Here is a 19,011-nt window from a genome sequence, read left to right on the forward strand (position 1 = left end):
GGGATGTTCGGGTAAAATTTCATATCCTATCTGGAGTTAAGGGGAGGATGGGAAAGCTCAGCCCTTCACCCAAGAATAAGCCAGTAATGACATCTCGACGCGTGGGAAGTGTTTCCCTCAGCTGGGAGGATCTGAGGCTGCACCCCAGTGGGATTCCTTGCTAGAGTTGGAAGGCCACTCAGAGGTAGACGCATATTGTAGCAGGAGTGCGGAGAGTTTGGCTGGCTGGGGATGAAATATCAGAGGGGAGGGACATGCGAAGTCCTAGGGGCTTCCCCCAATTTGGAGGCGCGGGCTGTGCTGTGCATATGGGACTGAGGAGCCGGGTGACCGCCGTGGCCTGTGCCTTCCGCCGAGGGTCTGACAGGAACGCGACGCTGCTGGGCACCGCGTTTGAGTCCCGGGAGAGGGCCCAGCCATGCCCAGCGAGCCCGCGCCAGACCCTGGCGTCCTCCATCTTCTCTCCTGCGCTCCCCCTGCTCCAGCTGCCTGAGCCGCGGACCGCAGCACCACACACCCCCGCGGGGGGGGACGCCGCGCCCCATCCCCGCCCCCGGCCCCACCCCAGCCCCCCCGCGGGGGCCCTGACCCCACCGCCGGCGGGCACTGGCTGAGCTCCGAGGCGGCGAACCTGCGGCGGGGACGCCCAGAAGGGGTCCGGGCGGCTGGGGGCGGCGGCGGCCGGGTCGGGGCTCCCCCCCCCGCCCGCGCTCGCCGCGGCGGTGGTGCGTCCCGGAGGTTACCGGAAGTGGCCGCGCTCGGCGCTGCCATGTTGAGCCGCCGCTGCCGCTGCCGCCGCCGCCGCCGCCGCTTTGTTGTCGCCTCCTCCGGCTGAGGAGGCTCCCCGAGCGGGGGGAGTGGGGAGGAGGGGGGTCGGCCGCCGCAGCCATGGAGGCCAACTGGACCGCGTTCCTGTTCCAGGTACTGGGGGCCCCCCCCGGGGGGGCACGGGGGGACAGGGGGGCCGGGCCCCGGGCTGGCGGGCGGGCGGGCGGGCGCTCCTCCTCCCCTCCCTCCCGGCTCCGCTCTCCGGCCCGGCCTTAATCCCCCTTTGTTTTTCCGCCCGCCCGCCCCGGCGGAGCGGGGCTGCTGAGGTGAAAGGAGGCGGCCTCACGGGGTGCGGGGGAGAAAGCAGGCCTCAGGGTGAACCCCGGGCCCCCCCAGCACACTCACGCACACACCCTTCCCTCCCGCCCTGAAGGGGAAGGGAGGAGGCCGGTCGCTGTCACCACCCGCGGCCCAGAGAAAGGAGGGCGCCGGGCCGCTGGATAGCGCGGGCCGCTTGGCCACAGCGCGCCCGCCCCGGGCCCGCATCGTGGGGCGAGGGGGGTCCCCAGGTCCTACTCTGAGACCCCCCCCACACAGACGCACTTCATCCATCTTTCGCTCGCTCTCCTTCCTTTTCACCTCCCTCTCCCCTTTTTGTGTGTGTGTGTGTGTGTGTGTGTGTGTGTGTGTGTTGACTTTCTGACCCCCCCCATCCCTGCGAATAGCGGGTATCCCTGGGTTCCCCGCCACTCCCCCTTCCCGCCGCCCCCCCGTGTGTTTACCCTGTTGGGGGGTGTTGTGAGTGAGTATCCCCTCCCAAACTTTTTTACTGGATTTACATTTTTTCTCTCGTAAGCCTTTGCCGAGCCTTGGCAGCTGACACCCTCTCCCTCTGTCCAGCTCTCCCGCCGTCCCATTCAGCCCGGGGAATCCCCCAGCCGGGCCGGGCCGGGGGGAGCGGTGGGGGCCGGGACTCCAGGAGGCCCGACCTTCTCCCGGAGCGCTTTTCCCTCTCGTCCCACCTCGAACGTTTCCTCCAGCCAAGTGGGGGAGACGGAAAGTGGAGAGAGCAAACAAAGTCGGCTTACAAAGCCCCCAGATGAGTCATTCGTTGGGGTGTTGGTCTACACTTTTTGCAAGAAACTTGAAAGTGCCTGTAGCCGATACGTTGGCAGTCTTCTTGCCCGCCCGTTTTAGGTGGGGGACCCCTGTTGGGAAGACCGAGGCTTATTTTTTCCCTGCTTCATTTCTATTTGCAAACGAAGCACTTAGTGGGCAGTAGTGATGAGCTCACGGGGAAACTTCGGAACCGGAGGAGGTTAGGAAGCTTGTCACTTTAAATGCGTTCTTCCCGCCTCTCTGGGTTATTTTCCTTCTTTGAATAACTTCGTGAAATCCCAGACGCGTTGCTTGGGCGCTTGAGACCTTTTGAAACTAACCAGAAATGGATGCAGAATTTTCAAAAAATCCTCCCAGTCACTGGACCCATCCCAGTGGAGTTAATACAGGAATTGGATAATTCAAACATTACCTATTGTGTAGAGCTGATTTATTGTTTTAAGACATATTTTCTTTCAAATGTGAGTAATTTGATTTTTAAGTAGTTAATTGAAATATTCTGGCTTCTTAAAATTGAAAATACGCAAAATTATGGAACTCACAAACTTCTTTTTGTCATTCTGATCTGGTATTGTTTTATCATGCTTTAAGTCAACTTAAAAATGCATTGGGAAAGATACGATATATAACTAGTTGGCATCCAGATTGGTGTAAAGGTGGCAAATGCCCTCTCTAGAAAAAGCTTTCAAATGGTCATTTAAAAATGGGATTAACGGGCCACCTAAGTGATTTTCATGTGAGGAATGATTTAGATTTACCGTATTAGTTACCATGTTAAACCTGCTGTCCGTAAACTTCATGGAGATTGAAAAAAAAGAGAGTTCTTTATGTAAAGAAAAAAAAACCTATAACTAATTTTTGGAAAGTTAGTTGAACAATCTTTTGGAATACTTTTATTCTTTTTCTGGATAAGACAAATGCCAAGCATTTATTGATCAACTTGTTAATTCGATTTTATATTATTTAATTTTTTTCAGCAATTAAAATCTTTTTTTCCACCTGATGGAGAAGTGTGAAAGCTAATAATTGATCCTGGGCTTGGCAATGTGTGCAGTGAAAATTGTTGGAAAAATAATTTAGAGCCAAGGACAGTTGAATGGGTAAAGAGAATATTTCAGTCTTTTCTATGGAAAGGTATGAATAGACTTACTCAGTTTCAGTTTTAAGTAATTTTTACTGGGGAAATGGGAGAGTTAAACTCTCTTGTTTGTTTCCTAGAGCATACTATTGAATTTATATTTTAAAACAATTTAATACCTGCTTGCTTTCCAGATAACCTGGTGGAAAGTGAAAGCCATAGCTGTTAAGATGTTTGATGGATGATTCTCCTAACAGGACATTCAAGATATGACTCACTGATGCTAATTTGTTTCAGTACAAAATTTTTTGCCCTCTGGCACTGGAGATTTCATGGTGCTATATCCTACTACCCTGGGTGATGAAATAACATTTCTGTTTTGTTTTTTTGCCAACCCCAGAATAAGGAAAGCTTGGGCAGGGTTAAAAAAGCCTAAAGTTGAAAGAGATGGGAGATAAAATAAAAGCTTTGGTTTGATGATACTAGTCAAATAAAAGTCTACCCAGAAGTTCTTTTTTTTTTTTTTTTTTAATCACTTAACTGAAGGCAGGCCATGGTTGTTATTTTACTCTGTCTCTCCCTCAGAGAACAAGTTGGGGAAACCCAGTTCCCCTCTTAGAAGGCTTCATGTAGAAGTGTGGGGATCCTAGGAATCCTCAGAGAGTGATTCCCGTAGTGGTCGAGGCATTCTACAGCATTTCACCCAAGAAGCAGGGACCTGGTGTGACCCTCGTGTGAGAGTGAGCTTCAGCAATGCTGTAAAAATACTTTATGTTGCCACAGACATCTGAATTGGTAAAATGGCAGTAAGTGCTTTTAGTACTCCATCGAACTAATGGTTGTTTAGAATTGAAAAATGCCTCTAAACACTATAAGTCTGAACTTTGTCCAGAAGATTTGCATTCCCTATTATCTGATCTGTTAGCCTTTGAAATTGTATATCTTGAGCTATCTTCAGCTATTAACTGTTTGTATACTGTATGGAAACTTGGGTATCCTACAGCCAGGTTGGAAAGGGGGTAAGATTTGCATCCAAATTCTGTGAAGTTTCCACTCATGTCTCACGGGCAGACAGATTTACAGGAGCTCCATAAATTAAATTAAAAGTGGACTGTAATTCGGTATAATCCCTGAGTCCAGAAAGATACTCATAGGCAAGCACACAATTTCTGTGAGTACTTCCAGGACTCAAAGGGGGATTCAACCAAAATTATTAAATTGGAACTGGTAACTTTGAATATTACACCTCCTAAAGATTTGGAGGAGACTTGGTTCCAGGCTTAGCTGTTGTACTGCCATCAAGTAAATATGGAGCTGTGTGGTAGATATTCTTATCCATTAGGGGAGAAGAAGCTCTGTGTGAATGTGTGTGTCTGTCTCCTTGTTTTAATCAAGTTAACTGTAGGACTTGTGATTATAGAATGAGAAGGCTAAATAAGTGACTAGAGTGTCTTTAAGATGATAGGATGGGACCCTCCTAGGATGTTGTGTGCTTAAAATATTTGGAACTCTTACATCTGGGTGCATGTATCCTTTTAGGATTACAGAACTCAAGCATAGGGGCTTGGGCTCACTGTCAAAAAAGTTTCAAAAATAACGTTGGTAAAGTACAACGTATCAGGAAGAACTATTTCAGGAATTTTTTCCATCATTTCCTAAATGTTTTATCAGTCTGGAGAATTTTGAAAGAATCAAAATCAAGAGAGTAACTATTCATAAATACCAAGAACCTGATCCACAATGAAATTTTGGTTTCAGTGCAGCTAAAGAAAATTTCCAGACAGTGTCCAGTTCTGGAGTGGAGAAGGACATTATAACAGCAAATGTCTAATACTTTAATGAAACATATAAGTGCTGGAAGAAGATGAAGATGAAAGGAATTTTAATTATTTACAGTTTGTTTTCTCTTGCTAGTCTGTCTTTGAGAGTTTAGGGTTTGAACAACTAGTGTTGTTTTAAAAGGATGCAGATTTCTAGTGTAAGATTAAATGAACTGAGAAACAACTGACGGGTGTTTTGCTGTAGGCTACCTTCACAGATGCCTTCCAGGCTGATTAATAGCAGGTTTCATTTCAATCAAATCTTTTAGTAGGAAAGTTAAGTGAAAACTTTAAAAGTAAACTTAACAAATAGTGCATATATTCAGAGAGCTAAGTTTCTTTTATCACCTAGCAACAGCCTCCTTCCTTAGTCACTAAGTGACCTTTCTAATGGAAAGGGACGATGATTACGTGTATGTGTGTGAGTGTATAGTGTGTGCATTACTGCAGTAAGGTACTGGCAAATACTTAAGTCTGGAGTGTAATTTTTTTGACAAGTTATTTAAACTTGGTTTCAGCACTCACAGACTAATGCAAACTGACTTCATCAGCTGGTATGTCCCTTCTGAACCAGGATGGTGTGTAGTCAGCTGTTTGAAAGCAAGATCACTGTGAGCAACTTAGTCATAAAAGTTTTGTTGTGTGCACAGTGATTTTATTTGTATTGGGAGCTCTGAGGGTAACTAGGTGGTTGCTGGATTTCTACTGCAGGGAGTAGCTTATGGGCTCTTTGATTGTTTCTTCTGGTCTCTGTTGTCTGGAGCATGTTGAATTTTGAAGGCCGTTTTGCGAGGCTGAGTTTCTGAAGTGTAAATGTTTGGTTTTAGGCCCATGAAGCCTCCCATCACCAACAGCAGGCAGCACAGAACAGCTTGCTGCCCCTCCTGAGCTCTGCTGTGGAGCCCCCTGATCAGAAACCATTGCTTCCAATACCAATAACTCAGAAACCTCAAGCAGCGCCAGAAACATTAAAAGATGCCATTGGGATTAAAAAAGAAAAACCCAAAACTTCATTTGTGTGCACTTACTGCAGTAAAGCTTTCAGGGACAGCTATCACCTGAGGCGCCACGAGTCCTGCCACACAGGGATCAAGTTGGTGTCCCGGTCAAAGAAAACCCCCACCACGGTGGTTCCCCTCATCTCCACCATCGCTGGGGACAGCAGCAGAACTTCGTTGGTCTCGACCATTGCTGGCATCTTATCAACAGTCACTACATCTTCCTCGGGCACCAACCCCAGCAGCAGTGCCAGCACCACAGCTATGCCCGTGACCCAGTCTGTCAAGAAACCCAGTAAGCCTGTCAAGAAGAACCATGCTTGTGAGATGTGTGGGAAGGCTTTCCGAGATGTGTACCACCTCAATCGGCACAAGCTCTCCCATTCGGACGAAAAGCCCTTCGAGTGTCCTGTTTGTAATCAGCGTTTCAAGAGGAAGGACCGGATGACTTACCATGTGAGGTCTCATGAAGGAGGCATCACCAAACCCTATACTTGCAGTGTTTGTGGGAAGGGCTTCTCGAGGTACTGCATTTTGCTTTGCTTTTTGTTTTCATTAGGTATCAGTGAACTTCAGTTTTGTCTCTTTGTGACCTAGAAGGTTTATAGGAGAATAGCTGTGGGCAGGCCTGCGTTATTAGAGGAGATTGCTGATAGATAAAGTATTACACTTCCAGGTCTAATTCCAGTTTGGTGTGGTTGACAAGTGGTGACAGTGATTCGCCTAATATTTCAGTTAAGAAGTGCCTTGGTGTACTCAGGCCTTCATTTGGCACATTTATAATTCTTACCACTGCAAAACCACCGGTTTCCAATTTAGTCGGGTGACTAGACATGAGGTTCACTGTGCAAATCAAAGAAACTTACTTGGAAGTTGGGATGACCTTGAATACTGTTAGTATAACTTAGGAGGACGCTTTTCTATTTTTCTGTGGTTACTAACATTTCACTAATTTTCATTTTTAAAGGCTTTTAAAGAAAAGTTAATATAGTAGTAGCTTTCTCTGGCAGGTGTTAGGACTAAAACTTTGGGTATTTTATAATTTAAAGAACCAAGGCCTAACATGATTTGATGTTGACTAGGAGAGAAAAATTAGCAGGTAAACGACTAAGATTTTTGTTTATGGTAAGAGAGGTAAGGAGGCTTGCACTGGGGGGAGGGGGAGTTGGTAGTTCTGCTAGCTTTCTTTAAAATGCCCTCCACCCAAAGCTGCCAAGCATGTAAACATCACCGTGAGTAGCATTTCTCAATGTGTGTTCCATTACATCTTCTGTTGAAACTCTCTCTTTCACAGGCCTGACCACTTAAGCTGTCACGTAAAACATGTCCATTCAACAGAAAGACCCTTCAAATGCCAAGTAAGAGTTAAAATGACTTATCCTTAGTGTAGCACTTAATGCACATTATCCAGAAGGTCTGAGCCAGTCAAATCTCACCGTTCTTGAATAGTCTTAAAATCACTGACTTGAGTAAATGTGGTCCATTTGAATTCTGGTTTTATACAATATAAATGACAGCTTCTATTTCTGTGAGGCAAGAGCATTTAAAAATATAAATGTGTTGTTTTTGTTAAGCTACATTTCCCTTTCCTTAGGCAACAGTATTTATCGTTACAGGAAAAAGATTTAGAGTCTTGCAAAGGTCATTATGTATTTGAAATGAATAAATGAATAAAATGCTTTAAATTATTTTCTGGGTTGATGATTTTAACTGTAATAGAAGAAAATAGGAATTTTCTCCCAAATGTTACCACTTATTGGATGTTTGTCTGCCAAATTGGAGCATTTTCTAGTTGTTTGAAAATCTGTTGATTTTATTTGTCCTAAGTTGTGATAACGAAAAGGTTAAGAATTTTGCTAAATCAAATGACTTTTTTAGACATCAGTAATTTTAGTTTATTGCTGGAAGTCTTTCTGTGCTCCTTTCAGTTAAATGTGTTAATGACTGACTTTATTAAGTAAGTGATTTGAATCCTAAGAAAAATCCAATCTGAGGAAGGAAGCTAGGGTCATTTGAGCGAGTGCCTGCTATGTGCGAGGCCTTGGGCCAGACTCTTAATCCCACCAATAATTTTGGGAGGTAGGTATTTTTATCCTCATTTTACAGATGAAGAAACAAATTCAGATAGGTTAATTTGCTCAGTGTTACACTGTTTTCATGAATCAAGGAGCTGGATTTAAATCCAGGTTTAACTGACTCTATACCTCACATCTTTTCAGTACTCTGTGTTGATATTTATTCTTCCCCCAAAATGTAAGGGTCTAAAATTCACCAAATGTTTTGTTATGATTATGATTCTAGGTAACACATGCAATTAAAATTCAACTAACTCAGTCTGCTTGTGGACACGGATAGGGTAATGCCTAGAATATAACGTACTTTAAAATGAGTAGAACAGGATAGTCTATATTTAAAAAAAGTTTTCCTCCCTCATGCAGACGTGCACTGCTGCCTTTGCCACCAAAGACAGACTGCGGACACACATGGTGCGCCACGAAGGCAAGGTATCGTGTAACATCTGTGGGAAGCTTCTGAGTGCAGCGTACATCACCAGCCACTTAAAGACACATGGGCAGAGCCAAAGTATCAACTGTAATACATGTAAACAAGGCATCAGTAAAAGTAGGTGACACTTCAGATTGTATTTCTGTTGCATTTCAGATTAAGGAAATCTGGATGTTTTTATAATGTACTGAAGGTATTTTCAGTATGCTCTCGGCACTGTATTCATATTCATCTTACGTTTTCTCCTATCACTAAAGCGTGTAAACACACGTCACTGGAGAGTATATACTGGTGTTGGAAATATACCTCACCTGCGTGGATACAAACAGACTGACAAGCCCTCCACGAATTTTGCTTTCAGTCCTGTGCTTGTCTACTAATAACACCCAAGTTAGAAAAGCAGAATTTCCCTGTAACTATTTTTCAACGTGTCCCTTCTTCTATGGAGTTCCAATAAAAAGCTCTAGTATTTCAGAATTGTGGCAGCAGGAGCCGCACTAGGAAGCTGCAGCTGCTGCGAGGCAATTTTCATTGTTTTTATTTAATGTTAAGAAGATTCTTAAGCATTGGTGTCTCCTAACTCCTGTTTGAGTTAATAGCATGCCCTTAATAACCTTAAAGATGAAAGCGGCATCATTAAGTTTGCTTTTCAAACCCAAATCTGTGGAGTTGGGATATCATATCCATCCGAAGATGTAAGTGCTCTACTTACTTTAAATTCAGAATTGAAGATAGACTGTTTCAGGGACTCGTGGACGGAATTCAGTACTCACATTTACCCCAGCTTTGTCTTTGAGATTGCCCTAGCCACCAGAAGAAAGTCTATTCCTAATTCCGTATTCTATTCTATATGTACTATATGCAGCAGAAACATCAAATTCTCAGAATAGGTGGCCAAAAGTGAGTGGGGAAAGAACGTTTAAAGTGTTCTAATCTCATCCAGTTTTGCTTCTTTGTCAGTACATTGGGTTTATTATCTAGCACGCCAAACTTTGTTAACTTTACAAAAATTTCCTTTTAGTGTACCTTGTTGTGGTCAAGTGACCAACTTTATCATATTTTGATGAGCAGAAATGAGTCCATGCTGATTTTACCCAAGTTCCGTTCTAAAAGACACCCGCTTTTTAATATAGCAAAGAATTCTTTTCTCTTTTATATTGGTTTTCCCCAGCTCTCTCGATTTTTCTTTTATTAATTTGTCTATTTTGACCAGTATAGACAGAAGCAGCAAAGGAAGATGCTCTGTAGTAAAAACTGTGTCAAGACAAATGATAAAGTTCAGAGAAGCACGAGGAGCCAGAGTATCTAAGTTTCAGATTTTGAGCACCTGGCTGCACGTTTTCAAGGTAACGTAGCGTGTGTGGTTTGTCTTTGGGGCAGCGTGCATGAGCGAGGAGGCCGGCAGCCAGAAGCAGCAGCAGCAGCATGTAACGAGCTGGCCAGGGAAGCAGGTGGAGACGCTGAGACTGTGGGAAGAAGCTGTCAAGGCAAGAAAGAAAGGTAAGGGGAGGTGGCCAGAGCTCCCAGGACGGCTGGACCGGGGTGCTCATGAGTGTGCCCGGCTCTGAGTGAGGCAGCCACAGCTTAGGGGGTCTAGCTTTGTGGAAACTTGGAAACACTATGTCGGCAACAAATTTCCAAGCTTCCAGATAAGTCTTTTTACTTTAACAGATAAAAATCCTTAGTACTTCTTTTCGTGTTCTTTTGATTTTCCTTTTGTTACAAATTTGGAGCCAGATTTGGTCCTTCCCTCTGTATGTTTAGAGCTCATTTTTATGTCAACCTCCATGCATTATGGGCTCCTCTTTTTCCTTTCTAAAACATTCCCACTTTTGGGGGTGGATGAAATATTCTTATGGTACATAAGTTTATTTTCTTACAACTTTGCTACTTTCTGCTCTTCAGTGTATTATTTATTACATGTTTCTGGCTCTACAAGCATGGTATCTTTTGGTCTCACCCTTAATCTCATTCAGTCTGTCACTGGGGCTGGCATTTGCTTAAGTATGTACTTAAGTTGTTAGGGACTTTACTGTAATTGTTACTAAAATTGAGAATGGTTGGCTTTTCTCTCATATATCGTATAAAGAATCTGTTGGAGTATCCGTCTTCCACACAGCTTTTTAACTTAATACTTAGAGCTTTGGCTTCTGGACTGTTGTGCGGGCATTTCAAATCAATGATTTTGTCAGCGTACCATCAGCCACGGGAGAGATTCTTAAATTCCTTCTTCCCTTCCAGACCTCTTTGTCTTACTGTTTTATTTTAAATTCATAAGGAACCCTCTGCCTGTAGGCTCCTCTGTAATTCCTTTGCTGTGTAGTTTCTTCACTCCTTTGCTTTCATGTAGTACGGCTATTCCCTTCCACAGATCCCTTCTAAACACCCTGTACTTGGATAAAGATAAAAGGAATAGCGTCTGTTTTCATACATCTACTGGCATTGCAGCCAGATAGGCCTTCTATCTTTCCTCAACGGCTGCTTCCTCCTCTCTTCCAAATGAAGATTTGTCATTATTTAATAAAATGTTTTATCGTTAGGAGAAGAGGTAAGGGTGGGGGGGCGGGCAGGAAACGTATATATGCTAGGACAGTCGCATAGTGGGTGAAAGCATGTTACGAAGGATGTTTCAGTAGAGAAGGAGTAAGAGTAAAATTATTTAAGTCCTAGAAAAGGATGATGTTAGACTGAAAGGAAAAAGTGCAGGACGGCGGCAGGGGTGGTGATGGCACATGTGAGAGTGAAAGCCCCTTCTTTGGTGTAAAAAAGAATACCCTTAACAGTGCTACCATCACCTCAAAAGTGAGTTGGTTTTCTCTTTCTTTCTGCACTTTTCTATTTGGTGTTGTATTTCATTTTGCTTGCACAATAAGACTCAATTGTTTAGCTCATCTTCTGACCTCCATGAAACAAAATGCTTTTGTATTCCCATTTGTAGCATGAATCTCTCTGGAAACGACCACTGATGTTAGAAACTTCTGTATTCATGTTAGTAAAATGTCACATTTCGGGGGAAAGGAGACTTCTGCCCTGAAAACCTAAACTTGAGTCAGCAGGTCTCTTTTTTTAAATAAGGTAATGTAAGTTCCCAAACCTGAGTGACATTCAGATCGCCATCTTGGGAACTTTTTAAAAATACACATTTCCAAAGTTCATCTAAATCTCACTATTGAATTTCCTGGGAAGCCATTTAAAAAAAAAAAAAAAAAAAAAAGCTCCCTAGTTAAATTATTTTGATCATCAGCCAGGTTTGGGAATTCCTGACATAGAGTTTGCCAGAGTTTCATCATATTGATCAAGGGAGAGCTGCTTATTGACTCCAGGGTCAGCATGAGGTGATTTGACCCATATGTGTGGGATGTGTGCAGACCTTTATCTTTGTTTAGTCTCAAATGTATTTCTCCATTTTGACAGCCAAGTTACACACAACTAGCCCACTCATCTGTCTTCTTACTGCTGTTTCCTGACACACCAGCAGGTGGTGCTGAATTTTGTTGAGGGGTGGGGTGGGGGTGTCACCTCTGAGGGAAGTTTTCTTAAAGAAGTGCCCAGGCTTTGCTGGGTAACAAGGACCAGGGTCCCCCACATCACTGCAGGGTCTTCTTGCTTAATTAGTCCTCCTTGGTATGGTTGGTGATGTGTATAATATGTGCAGTTAGATGACACTAGGCATAGAGTAGGTGATTCTGTCAGCATCAGAAAGTGAAGAAGAAATGGGAATGGAGAGGAGAATACAAACCCACTGAGAGAGATTTTGTCTTTTTTAACTTAGGAAACCTAACCAGAAACAACAGGATTGTTTTGTTTTGTTTTAAAGATTTTATTTATTTGACAGAAAGAGACACAGTAGGAGAGGGAACACGAGCAGGGGGAGTGGGAGAGGAAGAAGCAGGCTTCCCACGGAGCAGGGAGCCCGATGCGGGGCTTGATCCCAGGACCCTGGGATCATGACCTGAGCCGAAGGCAGATGCTTAACGACTGAGCCACCCAGGCGCCCCACAACAGGATTGTTTAAACGATTTTTCTAAGACTGAAATAAACAGATATGAAAATAGCTTGTCAGTCCCTACTTAACAGATCTGTAACACCTTAACAGAATGTAGCTTTACCTCTGAGGCTTTAGAGTACATAGCATTGAGGACACACAACTCTCTCCGCTAGTTACAGTGTGCCTTACCAGAAGATTTTTCTGATTATCTGTTCTTGTGTGACCATCGGCCCAGCTCTTTGTAAACAAGCTCTTTCTCCTGGTCTGCCGATGGTTGGCTCTGCCTGCATGAAGTGGTAGTGAGAATACTAAGCCCTGCTTGATATCTCTGCCCCCCAGAGTGCCTTGCGGAAGTTAACTGGTCTTCCAGCATCACTGTGAGGTAGGTAAGTAAATCTAAATTTGAAACCAAAAGTGCCAGGCTAAACAAGTTGCCCAAGGCCTTGTGGGAGGTATAGTGTCAGAAAAGAGATTCACATACCCCCAGTCCTGTGCTCAGAAAGAGCCTCCCTTCCTGTTGACTGCTTGGTAGAGAACTATAATTTCATTCATTAAATGTTTGTCCTTTTTAATTAAAAAAAAGTTGATTCAGAAGCTGTTTGTGAATTTTGTTCATTGTTTGGGGAGTCTAAAGGCCATTTTGTCTTCTTATTTTAGAAGCTGCTAACCTGTGCCAAACCTCCACGGCTGCTACGACACCCGTGACTCTCACTACTCCATTCAATATCACGTCCTCTGTGTCGTCTGGGACGATGTCAAACCCAGTCACAGTGGCAGCTGCAATGAGCATGAGAAGTCCAGTCAATGTTTCAAGTGCAGTTAACATAACCAGCCCAATGAACATAGGGCACCCTGTAACTATAACCAGTCCATTATCCATGACCTCTCCTTTAACACTTACTACCCCAGTCAACCTCCCCACCCCTGTGACTGCTCCAGTGAATATAGCACACCCCGTCACCATCACGTCTCCCATGAACCTGCCCACACCTATGACGTTAGCTGCCCCTCTCAATATAGCAATGAGGCCTGTAGAGAGCATGCCTTTCTTACCCCAAGCTTTGCCTACATCACCACCTTGGTAAACAGTATTATAAAATCAAAATATGGGTTAAAGTAAATATTTACCAGCAACTTACTTTTAGTTTATTAAAGCAAAAAGTAAACCATGAAATTGGGAGATTTTATTACATTAGTTAATAATAGTGTAGTAGCATTTTTCTCCAATTTGGCTGGGATTGTTCAAAGTAGGGTGTGTATGTAACTTATCACTGGACCACTTTAGTTTAATCAGAAATTCCTTTTAGCTGACAGCATTGCTTAAACAAGATAGTAGTTGGCAAGGTAAAATGCCAGAATTAAAACCAATCATAAAAAAGCAAAACCCATTTCAAAATAAAAAAACGGCATTACTGTTTCTAATCCCAAGAAATCATTTTATTCTAAACACTAGCAGAACTCTTCTCCCTATAAAAGGTGGATGGCTGATTTTAACCTGAAGTTCTAAATCCACAGAGAGCTAGTGTAGCATTGTCTGTGTTTATTGTTTTTATGAGTAAATACATGCATTGTCATAATAAAATGCATTTCAGAGAATATGCATTTTACCTTTGGGAATATGTTAATTTCAGGCAGCATTCCCTATGGGAAAGGTGATACCAGCTCTGATATGCAAAGCATATGATAATTTATCATTCTAACTTCAACATATAATAGGGATTGTGACCTGATATTTGGAGATGTAAATATTGCTCAGCATATTAATCCTGATGGAATATAGCATTGTAGTTGACTTTTTAAAAAAATAAAAAATAAATAAAAAAAACCAAAATATACAAATTGTGTTTTGGTAAGAAAAGGCCTCAACTGACGGAGGAGAAGTCAAGCGTGTGGACAGGCAGACTCCTAACAAATAGAGGCCAGTGGGACTCCTATTCAGGAGCCAAGGAGTACTTGGAACAGTTAAAATATATTGCTTTAAATTGGAAGATGCTGGAGGCACTGGGATGTGATATGCCCCTCTCTCTCCCAATCAGAGCCTGTTGATGTTACAACAGGGAAATATGTGTTAGTTGCTCACTAGAGTTTATGTCTTATATTAAATTGTATACAGTTTTTATTCTAACCACTAACTAGGTAGTATGCCCCTTCAGAACAAGCAGAGTGTATCTTTTTTTTTTTAATTTTTCCTTCCGTTTCTTAATCAAGTATTGTGCAGATTTTTTCAACTTTGTAAATATGGACATCACTTTTTCTTTTTCTTTGAGAAAACACTTGTATCAGCTTTGTGGTGTTTTCAGGGAGACGCTCTCTGTACTCCCTGTAGAAACCCAGCAATGATTGTGCACGTTAAGACATGTGCTTTTTATTTCTTAGCAGGATGTTTTATCTCTGTACATAAAGTAGAAACCAAAAGTTAGGGAAACAGATACTCTTTACACCATCATGCCACACATTAATGTTTTTAAAGCATTGTGGTTTTTTTAAAAAAAGGTTACTAAAACCAAGACGCTGTGATTTTTTTTTTAAGTTGCAATATGTTTTTGGGTTTTTTTTTTCTTTTTTAATCTTGCAGTTAAGAGAAATGGAATTTAGTTGTATTAATCTTGCAGAATGTTTGCAGGACTGACTATCAAACTGGATGACTTCCGTTTATACCCCACTGTGTCAGTTCAAGCATCAAATACCTTACATCCGAGGCAGACTTCCTACATCAGGGACAGGTATCTGTGTGTCATTATACAAAACAGTTCGAGGGGGTTGAACTACATAGTAAAAAATAAAATAGTACTTAGTGTAAAATAATTTTATAAATGATCTTTTGTACTTTAGGACATTAAATTGTACAACTTTTGTATATATAAAAGCTTAGGAACTTTCTGTTTAGCAGGAAGGCAACACATTCCTACACTTTTAATGTATATGTTTGTTATAATGTCCATGTAAACATGCCCTATGTTTGTGCCTTTTAATTAGTTTGTCTCAATAAACAAAATGTAGAGAAAAATATGTAGCTATGACTTTGTTACAACTGTTCCTATCCACAGTACAAAGATGGTTTGTTTTTAATCTGTAGAGCATTATGTGTGGACTACTGGAAGGACTTGTGTAGGGAAGGCCCATACATGGCCCTGCTGAGGCCTGGATTGAGCAGGTAGTGGCCACATTTGAAGGAAGCCCACATTTCCTGGCATGCAGCCCCAGGACTGGGTTCTGGCTCTGCCTGCTGGGACCTGTCATCTCTCTGGCTGGGCTGGCAGTCACCATCCACCATGATTCAGACAGCCCAGGCTTCCTCCACAGTGGCCTAAGGAGCAGTCCTCAGTGGGGGCAGGTGTGGACCTTACCCCCAGGCTAGAGTGTGGTCGTCAGAACCCTGAAAGTATTAGTTCTTAAAAAAAATATATATATATATATATATACTAGAAATGATTGTTTTATCAATTCATTGTATAATAAACAGGAGTGAGACTTCATTGTATGACTTCAGTTAAAATGCTATTTTGTATGCATTCTTTATTCACTTAAGAAGCTTGTCTGCAATAATAAAGCCACGTCGTGTCTTCTTTTGGGAGGGAGAGAATTGGCAGGAAGGGGGTGGTAGCAGGCCACTGAAAGGGGGGCCGAATAGGTTGTATGGTGAGATTCTCCTGTGTCTTGGAACTGGAATTGAGTTTTGATGCTGATGAACTGATTCAACCAAGTGTTGAAGGCACGACGGCCACCGCGCTACGAAAAAGCAGAGTTGGTTTCTCCCTTTCTGGTTGTAACCTGGTTGAGAGCTTCCCTTTATCAGATGGGCAGCTAAACAGTTGTATTAGATAATCCTCAAGTCTGACATCCAGCCTGTTATGCTCTAAGGCTTGCTGCTTGGCCTGCATTTGCCTTTTATTGTGTATCCACTTCCCTCCTAAGGTGTGCTCCTAAATGAAGGTTTCTATGTAAGCAGATGATGATTTTTCCTGTCAATACCAGCACTGTATTACTAACATGCAAAATACTGCAGATTTATTTTGACAAATTAAAGTTAACCGGTCACAAATGTTATGATGGATTGCTTAATATCTCAGAAGCTTCACCAGTTCACTCTGATGGTAGAGAACGCACTGCTTCTCCAGGTGTACCCGTCTCGGTATGGGGCTGGAGAAAGGGGGAGGGATGCTGTCAGGCTGGTTGGTATTGAGCCCCTACCCAGAGGGGTGGAAACACACCAGACTGACTGCAGGAGACTCCTGCCTGTCAGCTTGAGGAAAAGCCAGGAAGCCAGGCCTTGGGTAGTGGCCACAGGCATAAGCCCCTGTTCTACCCAAAAGAGAAAATGGGTTTAGAATATTTCTCATGCTCTAGAACCCAGTTTCTTTACTCGTAAAGGGCTTTAGCCTAGATCTCCTACCCATTTGTGTTCAGCTAGATTCATCAGATGTCCTTTGGGTACCAACAATGTGCTGGGCACTGTTGGGCACTAAGGGGCCCGTAAAGGCGATTCCGGTGTGGTTGCTAACTCCAAGGAGGCTGTTAGGAGAAACACGATGAGTACTCAAGTGACAGCAGATCAAGATGAATCTGACGCTTCATTTCGTGAAAAAGTTTGGATACCTACATCTGTTTTCTATAGAATCGAGACTTCCCAAACTTTTTCTGATAATTGCTTTAGTCTCTATTGACTCAGTGAAAACAGCTGGAGGAAAAGTTTCTAGTGTTGCTTTTGCCTGGAAACGGGAAGTGTTATTTCACTGAGTTGCTAGCTAAACTTTACAGTCCTGGCTGTCCAGGTCTCTGCTCTTTTCAAGGGGTCCTGCATTTTGGTCCACTCTAAAGAGACCTGGGTTTGGGACGTAGAGGGGATAGTGAAGGTTTTCCCTGAGGTGTCCTCAAGGATCCCTGGACAAAAAGTCCAGTGTGTTCACGGGATGTAATCACTTCCCCCTCCCTGCTCTAATAAATCTGGCCCTCAGTCCTGCACTCTTTCTATTTCCTCCTTAAGGAGTCTTGTAGCCTGAATGAATGCCATTTGTCCCCATTTGAGCCTATAAATCCCCACAGACCCTAGCAGATTACTGGATAATCTCCCCCTGGTCTTGTAAAAATGGGGGTGGGGGCAGGTCAGTGTGGGGTGGTTCAGGACTCAATACTTATTGACTTTGTGCATTGATCTGGATTCCAGCTTGTCCTGGTTTCCCACTTTTGGGCACTCAGACCCATTTAGTTCCCAAGGAGGGAATGGAGAGACGGTCAGAGGCTTTGCTTTGGGTTTTTGTGTAATCTAGCTGTCTCCTTGGGGCAACCTGTCGGGGGCCGGCTAGTTAACTTTTCCCTTTCTGAAAGAGGCATTTGACCCAGATCTTGGCCCTGGACTGTGAGGGTCAAGTGTACCTCACTTTACAAAAACTGCCATGTCATGGTAAGAGAAGGGATTTTCACACTTTAGATTCTGTATCACCACTCGCATCATCCTTTCAGAAATTTTCTTCATCCTTGATTATCTTAAATTGACAACCCATCTCCTTCCCAATCCCTAAATATCTGTTGGAAGAGTGCAAAAAATAAGAACTTAAACTCACTATTCTTACTGGAATGACTCCTTTCTGGGTATGTAACTGCCAGCCATGCAGGAGGAATTCTCTGGAGTGTTTTTGTAAATTTATGTTCTTGATGGATTTTTCTCAAAGTGAGGTTCATCTGAATTTGGCTGCATCAGCCCTGTTACCTCTACGTCACTTTTTCCTAAACACATTTATAAAGAACCTGGAGCAAGAACTACCAGGCTAAAGATGGACATTTGAGGCCAACATTGTGTCCTGCCAGTGAGCTATTCCTTGGGCGTGGCAAATGGAGAGGACAAGGGGACCAAGGGGCAATAGAAGGGAGATGCCTTCCCAGTGACTGTTCCATCAGCTCTGAAAGTCAGTGCCCAGGCAAGACTGGGAGCAGATGTACCAACTCTAGAGGCTGCTCATGGAGAGGGGAGCCAGCCTCAGGGACTGGAATACAAAGTTAAATCTTTTGTCAATCTTCGGGGCAATCAGGGGAGCCACTAAAGCCACAGTCACCTTAATTCACTGAGAGATCTGACGTGAAGGAGCCTAGATACCCAAGGCCCTTGCTCATAAGCCAAGAAATTCCTAGCTTTGTTAATGGTGGGAAAAGAGCCAGAGACATCAACTTCGCTTAATGGGGAGGAGGGGGAGTGGGAGGAGGGAAATGGGGGACTTGGAGATTAGGAAGAGGCCCGGGAAGGGGAGAGAGATTTTAGAGAAAATGTCCTTGTGCTTCCTGTGGTGTAACCGTCACCCTGATCCCCTCCCCTCTCCGTTCATCTGCCTTGGACTGGACATGATTGCTCCGAGGACTCTGAGACAGGCTGCTAGTCCAAGTCAGCTGTGATCATTTCCGCTTCAGTCAATGAGCAGAAAAGAGGTGTTCTTTGGCCATTAAAAAGGACAGCATCAGTAGATGAAGAAACAGGCAAGATTCAAGTGATTAGTATGGAATCCTCCAAGGTGGGGACCCATGAGCCACTTTCAGCTGAAGAGGTGGGGGTCCCCCTTCCTGGAATCCCAGAGCTTCATCCCAAGACAGTAGGCCCCGACTCACAGTGGCCTGTCCAACACAAGAGAAGTTCTGGCACTTTGTCAACACCAGAAGCTCTGTTTCTGTCAAGGATCTCCGAAGGAGGAGGAATGGGGCAAGGGTGGAGTTGGGGACAGAAAGCAAAGGAGACAGAGCCTTTCTATA

At 43.6% G+C, this 19,011-nt stretch overlaps 1 protein-coding gene across 5 annotated transcripts; it reads left to right on the forward strand.

Annotated features, from left to right (window-relative positions):
- The first annotated feature begins 595 nt into the window (after window positions 1-595).
- On the forward strand, window positions 596-15,283 carry VEZF1 (vascular endothelial zinc finger 1). 5 transcript variants are annotated; one of them, XM_027625789.2, is made up of 7 exons: window positions 601-921; window positions 3,551-3,771; window positions 5,613-6,307; window positions 7,078-7,141; window positions 8,204-8,405; window positions 9,669-9,788; window positions 12,934-15,283. In XM_027625789.2, the coding sequence occupies exons 2-7, from the start codon at window positions 3,766-3,768 to the stop codon at window positions 13,359-13,361; spliced, it is 1,515 nt and encodes a 504-aa protein (XP_027481590.1). In that variant the 5' UTR covers window positions 601-921; window positions 3,551-3,765; the 3' UTR covers window positions 13,362-15,283. The 5 variants fall into 5 exon arrangements, with proteins under 5 accessions (XP_027481592.1, XP_027481590.1, XP_027481587.1 ...); XM_027625790.2 differs by having other exon boundaries at window positions 603-921; window positions 8,222-8,405; XM_027625786.2 differs by lacking the exon at window positions 3,551-3,771.
- Window positions 15,284-19,011: the final 3,728 nt, after the last annotated feature.

The sequence above is a fragment of the Zalophus californianus genome, chromosome 16, assembly GCF_009762305.2.
Source record: "Zalophus californianus isolate mZalCal1 chromosome 16, mZalCal1.pri.v2, whole genome shotgun sequence".
Taxonomy (NCBI): Eukaryota; Metazoa; Chordata; class Mammalia; order Carnivora; family Otariidae; genus Zalophus; species Zalophus californianus.

Coding starts and splice junctions, on each gene's coding strand:
- VEZF1 (XM_027625786.2), top strand. CDS start 889: ATGGAGGCCAACTGGACCGCGTTCCTGTTCCAG. Junction 6,308..7,077: donor TGTGGGAAGGGCTTCTCGAG/GTACTGCATTTT, acceptor TCTCTTTCACAG/GCCTGACCACTTAAGCTGTC. Junction 8,406..9,668: donor TAAACAAGGCATCAGTAAAA/GTAGGTGACACT, acceptor TCTTTGGGGCAG/CGTGCATGAGCGAGGAGGCC.